General features: G+C 34.3%; 1 protein-coding gene and 1 long non-coding RNA gene across 2 annotated transcripts; both read right to left on the bottom strand.

Annotated features, from left to right (window-relative positions):
- Positions 1–6: 6 nt before the first annotated feature.
- On the bottom strand, positions 7–27,965 carry LOC137037730 (class I histocompatibility antigen, F10 alpha chain-like). Its single transcript, XM_067411956.1, has 8 exons — positions 27,819–27,965; positions 26,861–27,121; positions 4,595–4,870; positions 3,433–3,714; positions 2,185–2,286; positions 2,006–2,023; positions 1,708–1,765; positions 7–1,608 (listed from the first exon to the last, which is right to left on the bottom strand). The coding sequence occupies exons 1-7, from the start codon at positions 27,865–27,867 to the stop codon at positions 1,716–1,718; spliced, it is 1,038 nt and encodes a 345-aa protein (XP_067268057.1). The 5' UTR covers positions 27,868–27,965; the 3' UTR covers positions 7–1,608; positions 1,708–1,715.
- On the bottom strand, positions 13,473–17,424 carry LOC137037735 (uncharacterized). The gene is made up of 3 exons (XR_010897314.1): positions 14,751–17,424; positions 13,914–13,957; positions 13,473–13,536 (listed from the first exon to the last, which is right to left on the bottom strand). It is a non-coding gene; the product is annotated as an uncharacterized lncRNA (long non-coding RNA).
- Positions 27,966–27,980: the final 15 nt, after the last annotated feature.

Consider the following 27,980-nt stretch of genomic DNA (forward strand, 5'->3'; position numbering starts at 1 on the left):
CCCATCGCTCCGTGTTGTGTGTCAAATAAAATCATCAATCAACAATCTGTCATGTCTGTGCTGCTGAACTTTTTGGTTCAATTTTTACCATTTGTTTTGTTGGTTTATTTTGTAATGTTCAGAGTTTATTTTTGTTGAATGTCACCATTGTTGTATTGAAATCTGAATATGAATATACATGGTCCAAGATCTAAACCAAATGGAACACTAATCATCACTATGGTGACTTCAACACAATTAGGTAAACAATTACATTTCTTACAGTGGCATGTAAAAGACAACAGTAAAACAAGAGCAGTAAATTACTGTGATGTTAGCATCATTCATAGTATTTTGTAAGAAAATAACCCAGCATGCATTGATTCCAGGCAATTTTGTGTAAATGTAGAAATAGTTATTTTAGGTAACAATTGCACATATTCACTTTTTATAGAGCATTTTTGTGTCATTTACCCTTTCAAAACAGGAAATTACTAGATATGTAATTATATTCCTTTCTTATAATCATCAGTATACTGCGGTCATCTTTCTATGTGGGCTTTTTATTAGGGATTTCATCAACACTTAATACCCATTTCACCTGCCATTCTACTGCATCCCTGCAGTGTCAAGACAAGCAATTCTGATTCTGCTTCATATTTCACAACAACTTGGGAAAGTAATCATACTGTTGAACATCATATTCCTGCTGCATTTGAAGAAAAAGTTAATTATATATTCAACTATTTTAGGAAAGTCAGACATGCAACACTTGCTCCTTTTTTTGAGGTCCCTTTATTTTTTAAATAAGCAAAACATTACATTGTTTAGGCAACCAATGTAAAAAAAAAAAAAAAACCCCATCCATTTAGATTTAGTAACCTCAAATAAAGGAAAATATTTTTAACTATACTATTCATATATTAATGAAAAGGTTTAATAGTACAGCATCTTAAACTTTACAAGAACTAATTATTGTGTTGTACAGATTATCATCAAAATCATTTAAAACAAAAACGTAAATATACAAACAGAAAATATTTTATCCCATACAAGGAATAAAATAAGAAGCCCACATTTAATATAATTGATGGAAAAGCCCAATATCAAAAATTGTCCAATCTAGACCATTAGAAAGTTTACTAAAAGAGTCAAATGTTGCATTAAATAAACAATTTGATATTCAATAGTTGCTAGCAGCCTTATCCTAATTTATTTTCCACAGAAATTAATTTGTAAAAACAAACAAATTATGACTGTTCTTAGACTGAAAGTCCAGTGAGACTTTTGTATATTCACAAATCCTATATCAAGCATGCAAATCAATAATTTTGTTTGTTTTCTTCTTTGTCACTAAAGAGAATTTTTGATGTTTCATTTAGGTTAACATTTCAATTATGTGATTAATGTCATATTTCTGGATCTTAAAATTAACATAAATGAAAAAAATATGAACAGAAAGTGTGCAGAAAGAAAATCTTTACTGTATAGATGTAATAATGTAGAAACATGAGCCAGATCAATCCCATCACATAAATCTATGATCGTGAGTGAGTGAGTGGAGAAGCATGTACAGCAGGACAAGCATTTTTTTTTTCAACTTCATATCTCCCACTTGTCTGTGGTCTCCTAAAATCCAAGAAAAAACCCATTAAATTTCATTCATTTCACATGACTGAGACCATTGTACTAATTGATAATTGTAACTGATGAATAATTATAACATACTTGCATCTTTATGCTTGTGGAACTGTATGAGCTGAGCTGTTTGAACCATCATCAGAGCCTAAAACAGAAAACAATATTACAACAAAATTGTCTTGATTAGCATGGAAGCCATCTTTGTATTTATATCATGCTAAATTTAGTAGTTCTACATTCGAACGAAGGGGGATGAGACATCTGTTTTCATTTCACCTTACCAAAGCTATACATTACACATTTGGATATATTAAGATGCCATTTTTAATCACATCTTTCCCAATGTTAAAGCTCTTCTTGATACATGCACATATGAGGAACTTACCATTGACAGGTTTGAAGCCTGAAAAACAACCAAAGACAAAAACTGTAAGTTCAGTAATTTTACCAACCAACAAAAAATCAATTGAAAAAGAGCCATTTACAGCCTAAATAGAACATACTGTTCTATTTATAAACATATATTCATATTACATATTTTCTTTTGCCATCTTTAGTCCTCACCTTTTTTCTTCTGGTACACCTTATACCCAGCAACAACAATGATAATTAACAGGACGACAGCACCAAGAGCACCAACAATGATGCCAATGGGAACAGAATCTCCTATTTGATCAGAAGAAAACATAAGATTACTCAAAGAGTGTGTATATCATTTTACTAACCAGTACTTGTAGAAAATTTGGGGAGATAAAAAGACAAACAGCATTTTTGATTTTGATATCTGCAGTACATTGGATAGAATATTTACCACATGCAAGCACAATACAGGTCTAAATATTACATAGGTTCTAAAGAATAACTGAAAATACAAATACAATAAATAACTATTTATATTACAATAATACATTAAATAGATGTATTAAATTAAATTAATTAACATTTATTTATTTTATAATATCAGCTGCATAAAATTAGCCTTCTTCTATTCATATGAATACTGAATCTAAAATTCAGCCCTCTTGGTCTTCAGTGATGGTCTCCATGAGGTATGATATACTAGCAATAATAGTAAGACATAGACAAAAAAATATGTTACAATATAAGAATATAACATTAAAATAATGATGCATGTATTGATTCTGCAATTTAGGTGATTAAAATTGGTATAATGCACAATCCAAACTTGCGTAATTTGGTCTTATCTTTGTCCTGTTTCCCATCATTCTCTTCTCTTTTTACGAATTAAAATTCAGACACATGCTTATAAACATCTACAATTACCCACAATCAACGGTCAAGACTAAACCTCTTCGCATTTGCGATGTACAGTGTGTCAGTGTCTTGTTGTTGGAATTTTTAGAATAATCCAAGGAAATTGCAATGGTATGCCACTGGATTTACATTGGGAGTAGGGAAGCATTTTACTTTGCGATTTCAATTAGATTTTTTTGTCACTATAAAAATATCATCCCTATTTGAGGCTTGAAAACAGGTTGAAAGTCTGAAACCTGTTAATAAACTATCATACATATTCTGATTTCTGATCTCTTTTACATAAACAGTTTTGCAAATAAAGTGCAATCTGTAATGACTTAATTATTTAAGACATAGTGATATTTTGACATTGACTGTGTCTGCTTCAACTAGTTCAACTAGTTCACCCGACATAATTCACAACAGTCAATTCAACCTATTGTCTGTACAAACACCTAAGAAACACAGATCTGAACATTATAGTTTGTCTAATGAAAGAAACTAATGATTTTCATTAAAATGTGATAATTTTGTAATTGACTTGTACAATCTTACCTTTGTTAGACCGGATCTCATCCTCTGTCACACTCTTGCCCTGATGTTCTACCACACAGCTGTACTCGTTCTTCTTCCACTCATCAGGTGTGACTGTGATGCTGCTCGTCTTCTGGAAAGTTCCGTCCTCATTGGGAAGAAGTTCACCAACCTCCACATCCTCATGATGCTCTCGTCCATTTTTCATCCAGGTGATTGTTACTCCACTGGGGTAAAAACCTGTAGCATGACACGTCACTGGAGAAGAGGGATCCTTCTGTAACACAGACACCTGAGGAGAGACTGGAGAGATAGAAATGCATTTTAATGTCTATAGTTTGATCTTTTTTGTGCAGGTGCCTAAACTCAAAACTTTGTTTCTTCTAAGAGAAAGTAAGGAGGAGTGGAGCAAAGAAATGAGCAAATGTGAGTGACTGAGTGACAGAAAGAAAATTGATTAAAATTGATTAAAGTGTTTTGAAAGAGTTTAAAGTGAGACTAGTTCAAAAGAGATTAGAATAATTCATTTCAGTAGTTATCACATCTATCTCTCATAGTCAATGCCCCAAATAGTGACCTCGCTTCTAGTCTCATGGTCTTTTCTTGCATGTCCATTCTTGCATGTCTTGCATGTAATTTTATGATTCAAAAGGGCACTAACAAGAGTACTCTTTTTGGTCATGATTCATCCTTGTTGCACACATTTGTTAAACCTGCACTGGAGCAGAATTGACAGTGAACTATCCAGCTATCTAATTGTCTACATCAACAAAGTGTGGAGTCTAAAGAGGACAGCAGTGGCTGTGGGCAGCATATGGGAACTCAAAATCCTGAGAAGAATGTGTTCGTAAAAGAGCTCTCTTTCAACACTGCTGCACAATAAAACAGAGATGCAACTGCAATTTCAGAACAGTCACTGACAAAATCTTTTATATCTTTGATCTAAAAATGTAGGGAAACATTAATTTACATATCTGTGTGCATCTGTAATGGAAAAAATCCTTCTTCGCTATTCTTTCAACACTGAAAGAATTGCCTCTTGTGTGTTAAAAAGAAAGAAAGAAAGAAACAAACAAACTTAACTAACAATATTTATGTGTGAAAATTAGTTGTGAGTTGTCAATGACAATTTTTTGATTCAGAACAAGAAATATACTGGATTATTTTTCTTTATATTATGAACCTTTTTTCTGCAGGCTGCTCTTTCCATACTCCAGATACTTCTTCAGCCACTCAACACAGATAGTGCCTAGATAATTTTTCCGTTGCTGCAGGCTTCCATCCCTGTTCCACTTCTCTGCGGTTGCGAGTCCCTGTGGCACTGGGGAAATATATCTCTTCTCCTTATAATCCAGAGTAGTGAAGTCTCCTCCATCAAATCCATCCTCATCAAACCCATTTATTTCTTCAGTCTCATCATCCCATTCACAGCCGTACATTTCCTGGTATGTGTGCACACCTGAACAAGAGACAGAGTGACAAAAAGGGAAAAAGTCAATACTCACCATAGTTAGATAAATATCCTGAGGAGACTTTGGTGCTAAATCAGTTATGATGTGCCTAACAACGCCCCTTAGCTGTTATAAATTCACTGTAAACCACAGCTTCACAGGGCTTATTGCTTTATTCTAGCATCCTGTAAAACTTGAAACATTGTTACAGTACTTTTTGCTGGGAATTTCTGGCAACCACAGAAATTTAACAGGATATTTTTCCACAGTTTACGTCTATGGAAAGTCCCCATAAAACATGGAAACCCAACATATGTGTGTGCATGTGAGGTTTTGTCTACAATATGGGGATCAAATGTCTTAACAAAAACAGTATATCCTGAAATCACCTGCACTCATGAGCAGCAACAGTTCTAATAAAAATGATAAACGATAAACAATACACTACACTACACAATAAACAAACTAAATAATGTCTTAATGAAAATGTAGAAATGCAGAAACATTTGTGTGAAGATGAACAAAGGTCTTACGGGTTTGGAACGACATGAGGGTGAGGAATTAATGACAAAACTCTCATTTTTGCGTGAACTTACCCTTTAAGTTTAGGTTTTAAGGGTAGGCTATAGAACATATCATTAGCTCAGTATAAAAACAATAGAATCTAATGTAAACTCTACACTGTGATAGACAAAAACGTAATATAAATAATGGCGTGTAATGACTGGTTGTTAAAGACACACATTAGGAAGAAGGTTCTGTCATAATAAATGGTACTTTAATTTACAAAGAAACGTTGCCAAAAGTAGTATTGTTTTTGTTTATTGTGTTTGTTGATTCTAGTTAGGATAAATTATTTTTAAAGAATCATTAATGGATCATTCATTTATATCAGCACAGCATCATCATCTTTGATCTATTATTGAGGTCTGTTTTTGAATCCATGTTCTGGGTTTGTTTGGTTTTGTCTGTACGCTTAGGAGCTTCTGATGTGAGTTTGCATATTCATCTCATCTTGTGTTTCTATCATGTATCATATGGCAGACATCACAACTATAAACTGATGGAGACAGTAGAAAGGACAGTTTCCTGACAGCAGAGAGCAGACGACTCTGAAGAGACCTACTCTGATTACATGATATTAAAATCAAACCAAATCTGCATTTGACTGATCTCAAAACAGACAGACAGACAGAAAGATGTGTGTGTGTGTGTGTGTGTGTGTGTGTGTGTGTGTGTGTGTGTGTGTGTGTGTGTGTGTGTGTGCTTTTGTTTATATTACATTGTGGGGACCAAATGTCCCCATGATGTAATATAAACCTGAGTTCACCTACATCGTGGGGACCAGCCAGCGGTCCCCACAATGTAAATGGGTTTATAAATCATATAGAATGAGTTTTTGTGAAAAAGTAAAAGTTTGCACAGTTTCCTGTGAGGGTTAGGTTTAGGGGTAGGGGCAGGGTAGGGGGATAGAATGTACAGTTTGTTCAGTGTAAAATGCATTGAAGTCTATGGAAAGTCCCCACAATTCACAAAAACAAACATGTGTGTGTGTGTGTGTGTGTGTTTACATTTGAATTTTTTGACAGATGGAGTTTTCAGTATGGAATGTTTGTGAGTTTGATCATCTGCTGAAAACTGTTAGTCTGATCAGTTATAAAAGATATAGTCAATAAAATTAATAATCTTAATAATTAATAAAGAATGGAGGGGAGATGAAGGAAAGAACTTAATTAAGTTTTGTTTAGTGTTTTTTATTATTATTACGGTTGAAGATGGAAAAAGTGGAATGAACTATATAATTTAATAATAGTTCAAGAGTTTAAAACCCCTCCTTTTTGGAGTTTATTTATTTATTTAAAAGAATGAAATTATTTCATTGAAAATGTTTAATTTAGAGAAATGTATTAATCTTAGGTTATTGATTATAAAACCCCCAAAGAAGGATGATGGAGAGAAGAATGAGGGAAGTTGAGCTTTATTTATTTAATTATTATTATTATTTTTATTCATTTTGTATGTTTATTATTTTACTATTATGTTTTTTTCTTAGTTAATTTTTTTCTACCTCTCTCTCCAAGTTTTCTCTCCTTTTCTTTTTTGTTGTTTTGTAAAAATGCTTTAAGGGAGAAAAGAGAAATTATTCTTACAGTTGAAAAACACTCAATGTCAGGAGAGCAAATGCATTGGGAATTATAGACCCCTTTTGTCCAAAATCAAAAGAAGTTTTGGACAATATCAGGCAAACTTGTGAGAGTTTAATGTTTCCCTTCATGATGATATAAATATTATTAAGAGGGAAAAAATGAAATAACTAAATAAATGTGAGGACTTAAAGGAACACTCCACTTTTTTTGAAAATAGACTCATTTTCCAACTCCCCTAGAGGTAAACATTTGAGTTTTACTGTTTTTTTTTTTACCGTATATAGGCAGCGACACATGCATCATAAAAACAGCACTGCTCAATTAAATCACAACTGATTCAGTTTGTCATTAGCATATTGTCAAACATAAACATAAACATGCATACACACAAATATTGGGTAAAATAATCAGTTTTTAATTCTATGAAACTATTTTGTTTTATAATTTTCAGAATTATATGGATTGTTTCACTGAGGATTTCGCAGTGCATTATGGGATTGTATTCACAGTGAAAGTCATGTGATTCTGCCTTAGAGTGTGTCCAAAAGATGACATCTTATAAGGCGGCATAAATATTCTTTTGGAACGACATGAGAGTGAGTAACTGATGACAAAACTTTCATTCTTGGATGAACTAACCCTCTAAGTTTAGGTTTTAAGGGTAGACTGTAGAAAATATCATTAGCTCAGTATAAAAACAATAGAATCTAATGTAAACTCTACACTGTGATAGACAAAAACGTAATACACATAACAGCGTGTATCTACTGATTAAACGCTCACTACAGATTTCTGTGAAAGAAATGAGTGAATTGTTGTCGGTTCAATCAAACACAAGAGTCAGAGCGTCTGCTGACAGAAAGACCAAAACCCTCATGATTCAGAGATCTGATGATGTGAGGATGACGGACAGCTGTCAGCGCTGAGAATGATTGATCTGATGATGTGAGGATGACGGACAGCTGTCAGTGCTGAGAATGATTGATCTGATGCTGTGAGGATGACGGACAGCTGTCAGCGCTGAGAACGACTCAGAACAACTGGACCTTCTGATCACCAACAAATAACTGATCAACCTTCATTCTGCTTCTCTAATAAGAGCAAAGCAGCCCGACGGGTTGCTATAGTTACGAAATCTCCCACGATAAACAAAACATAACGGACCACTGACTTTTAAACAAGTTTAACATTTACTAAACAACTGTTCTGCAATATTTGAGTGATGGAGATTATTAAAGGAGCCTGACGGACGACACAGAGCAAACTAAAATTCAAGCACATTGTTTATATGAGCACAGCTACGACACTCAAAATCCTGCCGCGACACTCACATAGTTTTCCATTAAATTACATTATATTAGTCCGACTCATTGTTATTGTATTGTACTCGCGCATCGACGCCACTTTGCCTGTTTGGCGATTATTCACTGAATGATGCGTTCGGTGACCTTTATGCGGCACGGCTCGATGCCTAACGTTAGTCCTGTGCGCTAAAATATCTAAACCAAACTGGACCAAGGATAAAAAAGCTATTCTTTTTTTTGTTTTTTTTGTTTTTTAAAGAAGGGAAACACCGAAGCCTGCCGCTATAATCAGTCGCTCTTGCGCACAAGACAAAAGCCTGGCATGAGAGAGTTAATTCAAGTGCATATGGACGTGATCAAAATATGAAAACGCTGTTCATTCAATTTTATTTTGTTACAATACACGCTGTTTCACGTCATACTTTCAACAGGCTTATTTCGATCGCTAAAAATACACATCGGCACTTCCTCATCCTCAGTTAACATGAAATCATCCGTCGTGTTTGAGTTCAGCAGATGACTTGAAGGACCTGTTTTGATCCCTTCATTTTTTTATTGCTAAATGATTACTAAGGACTTTGTTGCAACACATAGCAGAACTGAAGGGAATACTTAAGCAATTAAGGGAAAAACTTAGTGACAGCCTTAAGGTTTTGTTCTTGCAACCCATGTTTCACTTAGGATACCCTTAACCTTATAACTAAGGGTTTTCCTAACTTAAGGGCTTTCATGCAACCGGACCCTGAGCTTCAGCAGCGGCTGAATCAACCACAGGAGAACAATCTTATTCTGAGGAACCACGACAGAGACGGAGATACAATATAAAACACGCTTGATGTCGTAAAGCTCCTGTGATTCATATAAAATAGATTGAGGAATCAGTCATGATTTGATTCAGCAGGACGTCCTGTCACATCACTTCAGCTCATCTGAACCTTCACTGCTCAAACCGTTTCACTTTTTCTCTGTCTCTAAAACAGAACTGGTTTCTTTTCTTACAAAAAGGAAGCGAATGATTTCTGATATTTGTTTCAGTCGGTTCATCTTCCACTGATGCTGACGGACGCTGAACTGAAATACTCTGTGCTGCAGTAGTATTGTTTTTGTTTAGTATGTTTGTTGATTCTAGTTAGGATCAATTATTCTTAAAGAATCATTAATGGATCGATTAATGTGTCAGAAACAGAATTGTTAAATTCTTTACGATTCCCGTCCCTGTTCATCTATTTTCCTTCTTTTACACTCTTGTATCCTTCACTATTGTTGTATAACAGCACAGCAGACATCTTTGATCTATTATTGAGGTCTGTTTTCGATCCATGCTCTGGGTTTGTTTGGTTTTGTCTGTATGCTTAGCGAGCTTCTGTTGAGTAAAGTCTGACAAGAGTTTGTATATTCATCTCGTCTTGTGTTTCTATCATGCATCATATGGTGGACATCACAACTATAAACTGATGGAGACAGTAGAAAGACAGTTTCTTGACACCAGAGAGCAGATGACTCTGAAGTGACAAGGTGTGTTAGGTGTGTGTGTGTGTTTACGTTTGAATTTTTTGACAGTTGAAGTTTCAGTTGGAGTTTGAATTCTGTCAGTAAAATTCTATGGAATGTTTGTGAGTTTATCATCTGCAAAAAACGGATCAATTAGAAAATATATCCACCTTATTCCTACGCCCCATGACGCTTTGCGCGAATTATGGGAGTAACTTCCGTTAAGCTGTAGACAGTCAGTGATATACTTGCTCTATGAACGTAGTAATGCATTTTATTTTTAAACTGGGTACAATGAGATGACATTATTCTACTCACCCTTCAACCAACGAACATTACCTTGTTGATGCTTTTACACTTTTAAAAGTCCATTTACTTTCAAAAGGCCATGAAAAAGCGTGATTCTTTCCACAGCAATAACGGACGGGTTGAACATAACTATAGTGATATATATATCTGCGTTATGTAATATACGTTGCCTTAATAAATATGTTCATGAACTTCAGCATTGCGTGATACTATTTCAAAGTGATTTCCATTTTAATAAATTGTATGTACCTGTGAAAACAAACCTGGAAAGAGACTTGAGGTTTTGAGGAGAAAAACGAGAGATTCTTCGTGCATTCCAGTGAATTACTAATGGGATGGATATATCGTAAATTATATCGGGAGAACAGACCACAAATGTACAGTATATGTTGTCCTTTTTCATACTGTTACAGTGGAATGCAAAGGGACAAAAGAAAATAATCACGAGGATAAAAAGCATCTGCTGAAAACTGAAAAGAGCTCTTGCCATAGATATTCTTGTTACAACATGTTACGTTAAAATACCAAGCGTTACGTAATTCTCATGATGTCTGAAAATAAAACATGAAAGAAAAACTGACAGCTCATTTGTAGGACAACCTTATGATTATAATTTGAAACGATTAGTTTCAGTCTTTTTGAATGGAAGTTCCCCAAACCGGAAGTGGAACCCATAATTCGAAACGCTAGTCAGGAATAAGGTCAATAGTCAATAAAATTAATCTTAATAATTAATAAAGAAGGATGAAGAGGAGAGAACTTAGTGGTTTTTATTATTATTACGGATGAAGAGGGAAAAAGTGGAATGAACTATTTAATTTAATAAGGGTTAAAGAGTTTAAATTCCCTCCTTGAATTTTTGGAGTTTATTTATTTATTTATTTAAAAGAATTAAATTATTTCAATAAAATTGTTTAATTTAGAGAAATGTATTAATCTTAGGTTATTGATTATTTAAACCCCCAAAGAAGGATGGCAGAGAGAAGAATGAGGGAAGTTGAGCTTTGTTTAATTATTATTTTTATTATTATTATTATTATTACTGTTATTATTTTGTTTATTTTTTATTCATTTTGTATGTTTATGATTGTACTATTATTATGTTTTTCTTAGTTTATTTTTTTTCTACCTCCAAATTTTCTCTGCTGTTCTTTTTTGTTGTTTTGAAAAAATGTTTTAAGGGGAGGAAAGAGAAATTATTCTTGAAAAACACTAAATGTTAGAGGAGAAAATGCATTGGGAATTATAGACCCCTTTGTCCAAAATCAAAAGAAGTTTCGGACAATATTAGGCAAACTTGTGAAGGACGCCACAGCTGGACATCTATTGATAAAATGTGTGTCATTTGTGTGTTTATTTGAGATTGTGATTATGAGGGAGGAAAACGAGCTGAAAGAGTTAATGAATCCCTTCATGATGATATAATAATATTAAGGGTGAAAACAATAAATAAATAAATGTGAGTACTTTTATTTAAACTATTTTTTAATGAAACTATTTTGTTTTATAATTTTCAGAATTATATGGATTGTTTCACGGAGGATTTTGCGCTGCATTATGGGATTGTATTCACAGTGAAAGACACGTGATACTGCCTTAGAGTTTGAACAAAAGATGGTATCTTTTAAGGCGGCTTATAAATGTCATTAGCTCAGGATAAAAACAATAAAATTTATTGTAAAGTCTACACTGTGATAGACAAAAATGTAATACACATAATGGCGTGTATCTACTGATTAAACGCTCACTGCAGATTTCCGTGAAAGAAATGAGTGGGTAAGTTTCGTATAAAAAAAGGCAACATTTTAAACAAAAAGCTGAGAAAATTGGCATTTTTGTTCAACATCCGGATGAGATTCAGAACGATGAGTTGATCGACTCCATCAACAAGCCCAAAGCTTGTTCTTCACAGCCCTATAGTCCAATTTGGAGCAGACGTCACAGTTACGTCACTTGCAGCTGCGAATGCATAGTGATGGCAGAAATATAGCGGTAACAAGAAGAAGAAGGAAAATGTTTTGTTGTGCCTTTGTATGTCAGAATCGGAATGCAAAAAATATAGTCTTAATTTTTATAGAATATTGTTGTTGAAGATGCCCTTTGAAGCTAAACTTAGGGTGCTTTCACACCTGCCTCATTTACCAGAGTTCGTTTCCCCCTTTGGTGTGGTTCATTTGGGCAGGTGTGAAAGCAGCAATCGCACTCAGGTGTGCACCAAAGGGTGGTCTCGGTAAGCTTTCAAACGAACTCTGGAGCGGTTCGCTTGAGATGTGAAAGCAATCCGACCCAGTTAACGGACCAACGAACCAAACAATATCATAATTCCTAACGGGAAATGTGGTATAAAAAGCGGTAGTGTCTGATTCTGTGAGTGATCAACATTATTTACCATAACTGAAAACCAACAAGTGCCTCTGTTGTGTAATTGCACTTCTCCGTGCGAGAATGCTGTCCCGACGAAGTCTTGATTCCCGCTCTGCTGCTTCATTATAAAATTTATATGGTCTCTCTCGACGCACTGACAACAGGTCACCTACTAGACAGAGCTAGAAAACCAGAGACAGACCGAGAGAGAGAAAGAGAGTGCGTTTGAATTTGCCGCAGCATTAATATGAATGTAGCATATAATTTAACAGCGGGAAAGGCGGCTACATTTATAAAGTGTTTGCGTGTGTCTCGACAGTTACAAATAAAGCCACAATAAGCTCATGGAGTGAACTTTTCAATCATTATTTTGATGGATGAGGCAGAGAAAACTCTGACCAATAAGAGGACAGTTTTACTCACATGTGACTTGCCTAAACTCATTTTGGTACGCTTTGAAATGTTGCCATGTGAAAGCGAACCGAACCAAGAAGAAAATGAAACATTGTAACAAATTTAGTCTCTAAACTTCGGAACAAAACAAGCGATCCATAGGTGTGAAAACACCCTTAGACAGGAAATCCAACTATAAGTAGTATACTATATATATATATATATAGTAGTCAACATTTGAAATGAATCAAAAAAGTTAATAAAAGTTGTCCTAAGAAGAAGGTTTTAGGACAACTTTGATGAAAGGTTTTGACCCACTTCAAATGTTGACTACTCTCAATATAGACAAAAAAGACAAAAGACAAAAAGCACTGTGGAGAAACTCAACAGCAGTGCAAAATATGAAAAGACAATGCAGAAAAGCTAAGCACATGTGGCGAAAGACAAAACTTGAAATCCACTATAACATCTATAAAGATAACCTTCATGCTTTCAATATGGAACTAGGCAAAGCTAGACAGACTTTCTTCTCAAATATTATAAACTGCAATTTAAACAACACACGCACTCTTTTTGCTACTGTAGAGAGACTGACAAACCCCCCAAGCCAGATTCCCAGTGAAATGCTCTCAGACAGCAAATGCTGCGAGTTTGCTTCTTTCTTCTCTGAGAAAATTAATAATATAAGAAAGGCGATCAGCACATCCTTGAGCTGCACTGGGGAAAAACAGATCAGATCACAACCTCAGAAAGCTATTATGTCTGTTTTCAAAGCAATTTGATCAGTTTGACTGGATCTCTCACTGACTTAATCTGAGCAGTTGTTGACTTATTCACTGCACTGGATCTGTGTCTCAGAACCAGAACTGTTACAATTCCTACCCTAATCATTATAAATAATCTCATAGAAACATTAGAGTAGGTTTGTGACGTATGAGTCAGGACGAGTCTTTCCAACAGCCCTCACACAGACCACCACAAATCTGTCCTCCAGACCCCCTCTGTGTCCCTGAGCGATTTAACAAACACACTGATAGACTCACTGTGAAACACTTGCTGTTCTTTTATTATGTCTTAAATCCAGTTTCTGTAATGAAATGAAAAGGCTTATTGATCCTCCACATCACTGTCCAGCGGAGCCTTGTAATGTAAAGCCCTTCTTTACTGTGATACTCATGTTTCCTCTCTCACTCATTTAAACAGTCTCTTGCATTTTACAGCCCTTAAACCAGCAGTCTCAAACTCAATTCCTGGAGGGCCACAGCTCTGCACAGTTTAGCCCCAACCAGCTCCAACTCACACCTGCTTGAAATTTTCTAGTAATCCCGAAGACCTTGATTAGCTGGATCAGGTGTGTTTGATTAGGGTTGGAGCAAAACTGTGCAGAGCTGTGGCCCTCCAGGAATTGAGTTTGAGACCACTGCCTTAAAAAATCACGTGTGACTGTGACAAAGCAGCCAGCCATTGAGAACAACACACGCTTTCCATTATGTGTTTGTAGGTTCATTCAGTGAGCTGATACAGATACCTGAACAATTACATCAATTAAGATGAGGAATTTAGAAATAACTTCATTCTAGGTCACAGTTTCCACTGTATCCCAGATTAAAAAAGAAAATATGAACACATGAAGCACACACAGGCTGGGTATTCTGTAGACTGAACTATGAACTGTTATTATGGTTAAGTCACCCATCAACAGTGTAAAGTGTCTTGATAATTTTGCTATGAGATCAAAGCAAATTGAGTTTTGTAACCAGAGTAGGTCACTTCAGAGCCATCTGTTCTCTGCTGTCTGAAAAATTCCCATCATCCTTCACAGACCAGCTCACACGTCTCAAAAGCGTCAGCACAGATCTCAGTGCTGCTGTGATATTTACACTTTGAATGGCCAACGGTGAGAGCAACTCAGAGCGCTTTAAAACAGCAGAGAGAGAGAAACATTTTGTGTTTGAGAGAGGTTTGGAAAACTACATTGTGGGGACCAAATGTCCCACAAGGATAGTAAAACCTGATATATATGTTTTACCTTGTGGGGAAATTTTTTGGTCCCCAAACTCCCCATGAGCAGTGGTGGCTCGTCAGGGGAGGCACAGCCTACCCAAAATTTTGAGGAGAAGAATGATTTAATGTTAATAAAATTCCCAGTTATTCATTTCATGTCTCAGAATGTGTATTTGGCATTTGTAATTTCACCGCTGTAACACTGCGTACTGAAAATGAAATCAAAAGCACTGCTGTTCTTTCACGAACATGCAGAATCTGGGCACTTCTAACGGCTAATATTGCCCATAACACATTGCGCTGTGGACCAGGATTCGATTAGAACTACAAACTAAAAAATTATTATTTCATCTGCAACAGCATTGTGAGCTTATATAACAATGCGTTTGGTCATTAACTTTTAAATCCATCATTATGCAAAGATGAGGAGAGTTATTTCATGAAAGACCCGTGACTGGCATATCAATGAGCGACTACATTTCTCTCCAAAATGGTAGGAAATTAAATTGAATTGAATGTGGAGGATTTTAACTGTGACAAGATGATTGACAGAGCAGTTTAAACAGTTACAGGTTACGTAACTAAGCGACAGAACGTCAGTTTAAGACGCAGTTATGACGAGGTAGTATGTCCCAAAGCTTGCATACTCTTCTGCTACACACTCAAAAGTATGTATTTTTTCTTTACAAAAACAGTACATACTTTTAGGATGTAGTATAAGTAGGCGAATTGGGATGCAGCAAGAGTGTGTGTGTGTGTGTGTGTGTTTACATTTGAATTTTTTGACAGTTGGAGTTTCAGTTGGAGTTTGAATTCTGTCAGTGAAAGTCTATGGAATGTTTGTGAGTTTATCATCGGCTGAAAACTGTTAGTCTGATCAGTTATGCCTGACTCACACTACAGGAGTTTTAGGCCGATTTATGCCCGATTTTACCCTTCAGAGAATCTGAGAAAAAATCTTGTCGAGGACCTCGATCGGCTCCGATGTTCGGCGCAGATTATCTGGTAATGTGAGGCGTTCACAGATTGAATCTTGCGCCTCCCGATCTGCTCTCACACAAATCGGGGCCGCCCCGATCATATCAAACATGTTTGATATTTAGGATTTTAAATCGGGAAGATCACGTCAGTTCTTTAACAACAGCCAATGAGAGAAGTGAATGAGACCGCGAAACCAGCTGCTGTATGGGTCCGTTGGACATTAGTGATGGCGGAACTCCTTGAATAACGCGTCTTCAAAAACATGACGCAACCGTACGGACAAAGAGAAAAGCTGAGGAGAATTCACTATGGTTTTGAACATACCGGGTGAGTGTAGAAAGCTGCTAGCAAATGTAAACATAGCCTACCTGTTTATGTCAGTGACTCTTCTGGGTATGGTAATCTTAATAATATCCTGTAGTGTGTGCTGCGCTGCAAATTTCAAATCTTGTAGTGTGTGCATGTTTGAGATTTGTGAGAATAAAATCTGTGAAGATTCTCCTTATGTGTGTGCTGCAACCAGATTTCATATTCGGTCAGGATTTAAAAACTCCTGTAGTGTGAGCCAGGCATTAGAAAAGATATATAGTCCATAAAATTAATAATCTTAATAATTAATAAAGAAGGATGAAGGGGAGATGAAGGAGGGAATTTAATTAAGTTTTGTTTAGTAATTTTTATTATTATTACGGTTGAAGAGGGGAAAAGGGGAATTAACTATATAATTTAATAAGGGTTAAAGAGTTTAAATTCCCTCATTGATTTTTTTAAATTTTATTATTTAAAAGAATGAAATTATTTCAATAAAAGTGTTTAATTTAGAGAAATGCATTAATTTTACTTATTATTTATTATGTTTTTCTTCCTTGTTGAAAATAACAGAATGAAATGATCTCAATATAAATGTTTAATTTAGAGAAATGTATTAATCTTTGGTTATTGATTATAAAACCCCCAAAGAAGGATGGCAGAGAGAAGAATGAGGGAAGTTGAGCTTTGTTTAATTATTATTATTACTGTTATTATTATTTTTCTTTATTTTTTATTCATTTTGTATGTTTATGATTGTACAATTATGTTTTTTTCTTAGTTTATTTTTTTCTACCTCTCTCTCCAAGTTTTCTCTCCTTTTCTTTTTTGTTGTTTTGTAAAAATGTTTTAAGGGGAGGAAAGAGAAATTATTTTTCTGCAAGTAACACATTTAAATAAAGAAGATCAGAAAAGTTGGCTGGAGCTCAAGTATTCGTATCATTTAAAAGTGAATTTATTAAAATAGATAAGGAGGGAAGATGTGTATTAAGCCGCGCACACACTTAATGATTGTAAGGCCGATTATGAATGTAAATTGATACTTATGGCTGATCGCGCTCAAACGCGTCCAGTCGCGTTCAGTCAGCGATTGCAGTCGGTGTTCAAATTCCATGTGTAAGTATTTAAATCTGCTTCAGTCGCAGGAAACAATCGGTATGTGTGTTCAGTTCAGTCTTAGAATGTTTCAGCTAATCGTTAGGTGTGTCCCCAGTACTAAAGACGTCGTTAAAATGTCCATCTCACTACAGCGGTTCTCATTTTATGAAGCCACGAGAATAGTTTTTGTGCACAAAAAAAACTAAATAACGATGGGCCGATTTCAAAACACTGCTTCCTGAAGCTTCGAAGCGTTATGAATCAGTGTATCGATTCATGATTCGGATCGCGTGTCAAACCGCCAAACTGCTGAAATCACGTGACTTTGGCGATCCGAATCATGAATCGATACACTGATTCATAACGCTTCGAAGCTTCAGGAAACAGTGTTTTGAAATCGGCCCATCACTATATAAGTCGTTATTTAGTTTTTTTTGCGCACAAAAACTATTCTTGTGGCTTCATAAAATGAGAACCGCTGTAGTGAGATGGACATTTTAACGACGTCTAAAGTACCTTTTATGGGTCTTGAGAGAGGAAATGACATTGCTGGCTATGGAGGCCTTTCTGAGCCATCGGATTTCAACAAAAATATCTTAATTTGTGTTCTGAAGATGAACAAAGGTCTAACGGGTGTCGAACGACATGAGGGTAAATAATTAATGACAGAATTTTGATTTTTGGGTGAACCAACCCTTTAATGAGGACAAGACAAGAGGATCATTTATCACCTCAAATATCTGCTTTATGTATCGAGCCCTTAACGCAGAGTATACGAGTGAATTATTTAATAAAAGATCTTAGTCATTCCAAAAGTGGCCTAGTATTTTTAGAAAATGTATCTGGGATGAGGGGAAACCAAGAGTAAATCTAAAGATTGTACAAAATAGTGAAGAAATGTGTGGGTTATCATTGACAAATGTGGAGTATTATTATTACGCAGCCCAGATTAAACCAATGTTGAGCTGGATGCAGTGGATAATATATCAGTGGAAATGTATGGAAACTGGGTCACTTGATGCAATTAGTTCATTAATATTTTGTGGAAGAAAGAAAAAGGTGAATATAGTTATTATTGTATAAGTGAAACTTTTAAATGTTGGAGAAGAATTTGCAAAGTGATGAATATTAGTGATCATGAGATGGTTAGTTAAAGAGAAATATCAAGAGATCCAGATTTTAAACCAAATACTTTTGATGATGTACTGAAGGTTTGGGATAAAAAAGGATTTGAGATTCTGTCAAATTTATGGAGACAATGAGATGGAGACGTTTGAGAGCATATGGGGAAATATGTATTGTCTAGGACATTATTTTACAAATATCTTCAAATAAGAAGTTATTTAAAGGATGAGATTAAAATAAAAACTTTAGATGATATTCACCCTCTGTTGTGTTTTATGATTAAAGTTAGTCAAATTAATAGAGTAGATAACTTGATCGGACGAATAAATAATATATTCAAAAAAATTAAGCATACGGGTTTATATAATTCTAAAACAAAATGTGAAACTGAATTAGATAATAAAATAACAGAAGGAGATTGGAAACAAAGTTTAAAAGATCATTTAAGATCTACACAATCTACATATTGACAAGAATATGCTTGGAAAATCATTATGTGATATTTTATAACACCAGAAATATCTTCCAAATATAATCATTTATGTTCAGGATGTTGGAGAAGCTGCGGTGAACTTAAAGCTCATTACACTCATATATTTATACTTGTAAATTAATAAAACAATATTTGGACAGAAGTAATTCAGGGAATATAATAAGAAATCAAATATAATAAAGGTATTAGGACATATGCTACTTAGTGAAGATGAGTTATATTTATCATGAATACTGAGAATTACAGCGTTTAAAACAGTAACATGATTTTGGAGAAGGCAAGAATCCCCAATTTTAAATGATTGTCAGATTTACTTTCTAAAGTCGCTTCATGAGAGGAAACATGAAATTAAGAGCAAAATATAGATTTTGAAAAGATTTGAGCACCTCTAAAATCAAAGTATATACTATAAAATAAAGGAATTATATATTAATTACCTCTTTATATAACCCTGCCTCCCTTTAACTTATTAATTTATTATTTTGTTTATTTAATATTATTATTAATTGGTTTTAAATAATGTTTACTTACTTATTAGGAATTAGGTGTCATTATAAGAGTTTGATATGAATATGTGAATGTTTAATTTTTTGTGTGTATTTCTTGTATTTTTATTTTCTTTTTTCCTCCTATTTTTGTATGTAAAAGTGTTTTGTTGTGTATGTATTGGTTATTGTTCTAATTATTATTTATTTGTTTATTCTTATTTATTTATTTTATTTTTTTTATGTTTTGGTGATGGTATTATCAAAAAAGATAAAAAAGTGAAAGGAAGAGAATGAAGAAGGAAAAATGAGAAATAACTATTGATTCAAAATATTATGTCTTTAAAGGAAATGTTCGTTTGTATAACTGCATTAAATGAGCTTCAACTGAAAGACATAATAAAGTATATAATAAATTAATAATCTTAAACAGGATATCATACTTATTAAGACTCTTCTCACTGTTGAAGAGTGATTTTACCGCAGTAAAACAGAGTAAATCAGCAGCACTCGATCGACTCCTGGAGGAGCTTCATCCTTTTATCTTTTCAAGAAATCAACACAAAAAATAACTGTAAGACCTCTATATTAATTAATCTATTATTAATTATATTTTGTTAATTAATTATTTTATGTATTTTAGTCAAATAATTTGTATGAATAAGTGTAATCAATTATTATTCATTTATATTTTATTAATTAATTTGGGTTAAATTGGTTTGTTGTGGTTTCTGCTCAAAAGATCGAGAGTGTTTTAGAAACTGGTTTTGCTCAGAAGAACAAAATCAACAGGAAACCCTGATCACAATCATTAAGAGCTTCAGGATGGAATAATATTAAATAATTCAGCTTCTTACCGAAAATGACATTGAGTGTTAGTTTCCTGTTCAAAGAGTTGTACAACATGAGCACACACACACACACACACACACACACACACACACACACACACACAGTGTTAGTGATCTTCACAGAGGATCAGCTGATGAACGCACAGTAACCATGGAAACATGTTGTGCTGTTGTAGCAGTTCAGTGTTCTGCATCAGCAAAGTCTCTTTCAGGAAAATCATTTCACTTGGTGGCCATCTTTGAATCGCCTCTCAACAGCTCTTTCAGTCATGTGACTGCAGCTCCGCTCTCTTTGAGTGGGGAAACGTTAGATTCCCCAAAGCTGTTCATCAAGCTTACGATTAAACTTCATATTTGAAATCACCAATGAAATCTGACAACAACTGTCTCATATATTTTGTTTCTAAACGCTCAAATCATGACAAAAAACTGCATTTTTCAGGCTGGAGCAACCGATGCACATGTGCAGTCATAAACACTGACTGTTTCTATAGCAACCGGAGCTTCTAACACCAGCTGCAGTGATGTAATGACTTTAGCGATTGATGATTGGCTCTTTTACTTAGAAGGCGGGACTTATTCTGCCATATTGTGCTTTGCACTCCCAATCATAGTAATACGAGTGAACCGTCTTTATATATCTAGTGTTTGGCATCAGTGTTTTGGGAACAGCATCTGTTCTCACCTTGAGCACACAATAGTCTGTGAGTCTCATGTGACGTCTGAACTAAATGCATTTCAAACATCATGACAGTTTGTCATTTATGAGCCGTTCATCTCCTGTGAATCTGGCATCTGTTTGTCTCTCTGTGTCTCTGAGCCTCAGTTTGTGTTCAGTCAAGCTCATTCACACTCAGATACAATGAAAACCCTGTGGAGACCAGCTTAGTCCTGCATGAATTCAAACACTGGATCTGTTTGTTTCTGTAGGTTAGTGCTGGTCTGTTTCTGGATCTGCTGGTTAAGGCAGTTATCAGGTCTGGTGGTGATTCTCAGTAACAGAGTCTAAAACAACATATAAGTGAGACGAGCGCTGCTGCTCAACTGTCCTGCTCTGATTCACTGTAGTCTTGTCTGGACTCTGATCTAAACCTAGTGATCTCCCAGTCTACACAGACAGCATCCTAAATGAAACAGAACCTCATGAGTGACTGATCTAGAACGCACTATATAAGCAGCGACACATGCATCATAAAAACAGCTCTGCTCAATTAAATCACAATTGATTCAGTTTGTCATTAGCATATTGCCAAATGTGATACTCTAATAAACATAAATATGCACACACACAAATATTGGGTAAAATAATCCGTTTTTAATTCTATGAAACTATTTTGTTTTATAATTTTCAGAATGATATGGATTGTTTCACTGAGGATTTCGCAGTGCATTATGGGATTGTATTCACAGTGAAAGTCATGTGATTCTGCCTTAGAGTTTGTCCAAAAGATGATATCTTATAAGGCGGCATAAATATTCTTTTGGAACGACATGAGAGTGAGGAATTGATGACAAAACTTTCATTCTTGGATGAACTAACCCTTTAAGTTTAGGTTTTAAGGGTAGACTATAGAAAATATCATTAGCTCAGTATAAAAACAATAGAATCTAATGTAAACTCTACACTGTGATAGACAAAAACGTAATACACATAACGGCGTGTATCTACTGATTAAACGCTCACTACAGATTTCTGTGAAAGAAATGAGTGAATTGTTGTCGGTTCAATCAAACACAAGAGTCAGAGCGTCTGCTAACAGAAAGACCAAAACCCTCATGATTCAGAGATCTGATGCTGTGAGGATGACGGACAGCTGTCAGCGCTGAGAATGATTGATCTGATGATGTGAGGATGACGGACAGCTGTCAGTGCTGAGAATGATTCAGAGCAACTGGACCTTCTGATCAACAACAAATAAGGCCACTGATGCTGATGGACGCTGAACTGAAATACTCTGACAGTGTTTCTAACCGCTGAATCTACAGCAGCACAGCAGAAGAAATGTGAGTTTCTCGTCTGAATTTATTATGATGAGAGAGAAAGAGCGTGTGCTGTGAAATAACACAAAGATGATAAACAGACAACATGATTTCTATTGCGATGTCTTCGCTGGATGAACACGACTGCAAACATACTGCGCTATCAGTGTCATGTGACTCACGAATGAACGACTCTTATGAATCGCTCTGAATTATGGGTTTGACTGAATCACTCACTGACTGAATCGATCGGAGCAGTTGTTGATTTATTCACTGCAGCGGATGTCATGTGATTTTCATCATGTCAATCAAAATTAACTGTAAACTGTGACTGTGTTGTGTGGGTTTTACGCTTGTGTGACTTTAATCAGTGAAGTTACTGACTGATTGTTAAAGACACACATTAGGAAGAACGTTTTGACATAATAAATGGTACTTTAATTCAAAAAGAAATGTTGCCAAATGTAGTATTGTTTTTGTTTAGTATGTTTGTTGATTCTAGTTATGATCAATTATTTTCAAAGAATCATTAATGTATCAGTTAATGAACTGGAACTGTGTCTCAGAAACAGAATAGTTAAATTCTTTACGATTCCCGTCCCTGTTCATCTATTTACCTTCTTTTACACTCTTGTATCCTTCACTATTGTTGTATATCAGCACAGCATCCTATCATCTTTGATCTATTATTGAGGTCTGTTTTTGAATCCATGCTCTGGGTTTGTTTGGTTATATCTGTAAGCTTAGGAGCTTTTAAAGTCTGATGTGAGTTTGCACATTCATCTGGTCTTATGTTTCTATCATGCATCATATGGTGGACATCACAACTATAAACTGATGGAGACAGTAGAAAGACAGTTTCTTGACAGCAGAGAGCAGACGACTCTGAAGAGACCTACTCTGATTACATGATATTAAAATCAAACCAAATCTGCTTTTGACTGATCTCAGAACAGTTAGATGTGTGTGTATACATTTGAATTTTTTGACAGTTGGAGTTTCAATAAATAAATCAATAAATAAATGGAAGGACTTAAAATAACTGTAAATACAAATGGTTTTAAAAAAAAAACAATAAAAAGAAAGAGGTACTCCAGAAACTTAAGAGAGATAAAGGGGAAATTATTACACATTTAAATAAAAGAAGAAGATAAAAAATGAGAAAAGATGTCTGGAGCTCAAGTATTCGCATCATCATTTACATCAGCAAAAAGGAGAAGAAATATTGGTTAAGGAATATTTGAATTTTAAAAGTGAATTTAGTAAAATAGATAAAAACAGATATGTATTAGTGAGCGGAGAATTAGAAGGACAAAAATAACTTTAATTAATATATAAAACACACCTGGGGAAAATTTAAAAATTTTAAAAATATTATTTTATCGTTGTTGGAAGTTAAAGGAATAATGATTATGGCATGAGATTTAAATTTGTATGAAGAATTAGAAACTCAGAGTAAAAGAAAACACAAATCAATAAAAGGGGCAGATGTGGATTGACAGATGTGTGGCGTTTACATATTACCCTGAAGCTCCTAATATTTATTCCAGGTTAGATTATATATTTATGTTAAAAATGATGTGCTAAGAGTAAAGAGCTGTGAAATCTGACCAATAACTGTAGCAGATCATGCAGTGATAATGGAAATGGATCTTGGGAGTAAACAAGGATCTTCAATATTGGGGTTTAATAATTCTCTTCTTAGGGATAATATTTTTAAAGATAAAATAATACACTTTTTCAGAAATTATATTGAGTAATAATAATGGAGAAGAGACAACAGTTATATTGTGGGATGCTAAAGCCACAATGAGCCGGAAAAAAATAGCAGATGATCATGGAAAAATAGATTAGTTAAACTTAGAAAAATAAATTAAAAACTTTACAAAAAAAGTAAGGAGGTTCATGAAGAGTTAAAGAAGTCCTTAGATAAAATAGCAACTGCAGATATTGAGAAGAATTTAATGTATACTAGAAAGAAATATTATGATAATAGTGTAAAATAAGAAGTCTAGCATTTAAATACAAATAAAAAATAAACAAAAATAATAAAATCAATAATGATTACCCGTCTCTTTATAAACCAGATTCTGAATGTTTGGAAGTAAAATTAAAAATTATCTGAATTCTTTGAATCTTCCTACAATTACAAGTCAACAAAATAAAGTGTTTACCTCTCCAATAACAGAAGAAGAGATTTTAAGAGATATTAAAACAAGTAAAACAGAAAAATATCCCAGTAGTGATGGATTTACTAATGAATTTCATAAAGAATTGAATAAATTGTTGTTCCCAATATTGTGTGAGGATTTTATCTGGATTATAACAGGTGAGTGACGGACATGAACTCGTCTATTATAACCGTAATATTACAGGAAGAGAAAAACCCTAAACAATGTTCATCTATAGACCTGAATCCTTGTTAAATAGATCAGAAGTTCTTCACATCAATAATCGCTGCTAGACCTGCTGATATAATACCAACAATACTGAACTCAGATCAGACAGGATTTGTGAAAAATCGGGTATTATTTGATAATGTACGAACACTAAATCTGATTGATTATGAGACTAAAACTAAGAAACAATGTTTATGATGACATTAGATGTTGAAAAAGATTTCGATCGGGTCTTACTATTTAGGCAGCGACACATGCATCATAAAAACAGCACTGCTCAATTAAATCACAATTGATTCAGTTTATCGTTAGCATATTGACAAATGTGATACTCTAATAAACATAAATATGCATCACAAATATTGGGTAAAATAATCAGTTTTAATTCTATGAAACTATTTTGTTTTATAATTTTCAGAATGATATGGATTGTTTCACTGAGGATTTCGCAGTGCATTATGGGATTGTATTCACAGTGAAAGTCATGTGATTCTGCCTTAGAGTTTGTCCAAAAGATGATATCTTATAAGGCGGCATAAATATTATTTTGGAACGACATGAGAGTGAGGAATTGATGACAAAACCTTCATTCTTGGATGAACTAACCCTTTAAGTTTAGGTTTTAAGGGTAGACTGTAGAAAATATCATTAGCTCAGTATAAAAACAATAGAATTGTGAATTTTAATTTGTTAAAGGCACACATTTGGAAGAATGTTCTGTCATAATAAATGGTACTTAAATTTAAAAAGAAATGTTGCCAAAAGTAGTATTGTTTTTGTTTAGTATGTTTGTTGATTCTAGTTAGGATCAATTATTTTTTAAAAATATAAAAAATAATCTTAAATAGGATATCAAATTCTTTAAGACTCATCACACTGTTGAAGAAATTACTCAAAAGACTCAAAATTAGCAGTACTCAATCTACTCTTGGAAGACCATCATCCTGCAGAGTTGTATAAATATGCATAATTAATAATTAACGTAATCTATATTTTATTAATTAATTCTGGTTCAATTGGTCTGCTCTGGTTTCTGGTTTCTCATTTAATCATATGTATTTCAGTACTTTTATAAAAATAATTGTATAAATAAGTATAATTACTTATTAAATTAACTTTTGGTTACATTTGTTCTGGTTTCTGCCCAGTAGACTGAGAGCATACAAAATTATCCTCACATGAAGCACACAGAATACCTGACTAACAATTCATTCAGTTTCGCATTAGCATGTTTCTAAACATACAAACTTTCTGTTGCCAAACAAAGTGCTTTGTTTAACACTGCTTTGTTTTAAAACTGAGACAAATTTGGAGGAATAAATATGGTGAAGTATCTAAAATGACTGTATTATAAAGGATAATGAATTAAACAGTGTTTTATATGTCAATATTTTTTCTTCTTTGAAGAAAAAATTATGAAAGAGATCACAGTGACTAAGATGACAGTTTCCTTGTTTTTAAACAAATATAAGGGCTAAATTTCACAAAGGTGTAAATATTATCTAATTGTCCTCAATGACCTAGCTTTCATGTCACAGCTGAGGATAATACGCTTGTTTGAGATTAGCAAATTCTGCCTATCTGACTTAGATTATGTAGATTGCTGGTTCACTACAAGAAGTGAGAATTGTTCAACTTGACAGCTCGTTTTGGTGTATCTACTCCCATAAGAGCAACTACAATTGAGATGAATGATAATTCTAACAAATAGCTCACTCTGCATTACAGACCTCCTAGAACAGGCCCTGAGCACATATCTGTCTACCTGTGTAAGCATACCAAAACTCCACTAATTCAGTGCACTTTCAATGAGCAACTTTTTACACATACAGAACTTTCTGCATAAACAACATTTAACTTTGAATAATATGCTGCCCTTTTCTTGTTACAAGAGGAGTGTAGCTGCAAGGCCTACAGTATAACACCAAAAGTTAATGTTTCACATCAAATCTTTTGTGTTCATCCCAGATGCCTCTACAAAATATATATCGTATGTGCAGAAATATAATGCACAAAAGGACACACACACACACACACACACACACACACAAAAACACTTTGTAACCACATTAACATAACCTGAGTTAAATATTACAATTTTGTAAAAGGTCAGATTACTAGAAGAATATTTATGCTAATCTTGCTTAATTATAAGTACTTCCCCTCACGCAGGAATAGAATACCTTTATTTACTCAGTATTAGTTTGTTTAAAAATACATTGATTATTTTTACTTGAATTTCTAATATCATATAGTAGTGCTCACCTCCAGTCTGATTAAAGCGATCTTTGACAACATTAATGTTGTTAATGAAGGCTTGTTCAGACCCAATTGAGGCCTGAGTGTTCCTCTCCCAGTAGTCTTCTCCCACAGATTTAGCCATCCAGTCTTGCCTGGGAGTCATTCTGCGAATTTTACTGTCATAATATGTGAATGGCTGTCCATCTACAATTCCTACAGACACAAACTGAGGAAGATTTGGTAAGCCTGATGTTGCTGTGTAGAAGTATTGCAGGGAATGTTTTCCTGAAAGAAAAAAGGCAAATTGTTTTCAACAATGACAACAACAATTGAGATTTCTCTTTTTCTCTTACTCAAAATAACTAAAGTTCTTCTTTTCTGTAAACTGCCTGATGGATGCAACTCAATGTACATTAATTGTAATCCTGCACTGCCCTCTAGTGTCAACAGCAAAAAATACTGATAATAAACCTCAGTCGCTTTAGTTCATTTCTCAGATCACAATTACAATTCTCAAAACTTTCTGTTCAACTTCACATCATCTACAGTGAGCACATCATAAAAGTAATTTCTCATTCTTTTGAACAAGTTGCCAATGATTGATTATGTACAATTGAATTGTCTGCTTTTGTAATTTTGATCAAAATATATTACTGGTTGAGTAGTCTTACCACCCAAAACATTAGTTTATTGCATAAGTCAATGGTTGATTTAAAATGGCTGGACCAGCTGTCATCATCTGTCAAGCATATTTGCATTTTCTATTTTTTTTTAGTAAATGTTGGGAAAAAAATGAATGAAAAAAAAACTAATAAAAAAAACAAACATTCGACTTTGCGAACAGAAATAGCCTACATGGTAGTGACAATCGCAACATTAAAACTTAGATTTAAACTGTATAAATATAAACAAGCGGCGTTCTGTAATTAACTTTATGGGAGAAATCATGAAATTGCACTAAACGGTCAAACCATCTACTTACCAGCATAAACGAGCTGTATCCCGATGAGCAGGAGAGCTACGGACTGCATTTTCTTTAATTAAAGACAAACGTTCTAAAGAATTAGATTGTCTTATTATAGACGCTTTAATGCCTGTCTGTAAACTGGCGAAATGTCGGTGTCACTGCGAGAACACATATATA

The sequence above is a fragment of the Chanodichthys erythropterus genome, chromosome 15 (assembly GCF_024489055.1).
Source record: "Chanodichthys erythropterus isolate Z2021 chromosome 15, ASM2448905v1, whole genome shotgun sequence".
NCBI classification, from domain to species: Eukaryota; Metazoa; Chordata; class Actinopteri; order Cypriniformes; family Xenocyprididae; genus Chanodichthys; species Chanodichthys erythropterus.

Bases quoted from the DNA above. Each gene is read 5' to 3' on its own strand.
- LOC137037730 (XM_067411956.1), bottom strand. From the start codon at position 27,867: ATGCAGTCCGTAGCTCTCCTGCTCATCGGGATACAGCTCGTTTATGCT. The intron at 27,122-27,818 runs GTAAGTAGATGG...TTTTTCTTTCAG, and splicing joins GATACAGCTCGTTTATGCTG to GAAAACATTCCCTGCAATAC. The intron at 4,871-26,860 runs GTGAGCACTACT...TCTCTTGTTCAG, and splicing joins TCGCTTTAATCAGACTGGAG to GTGTGCACACATACCAGGAA.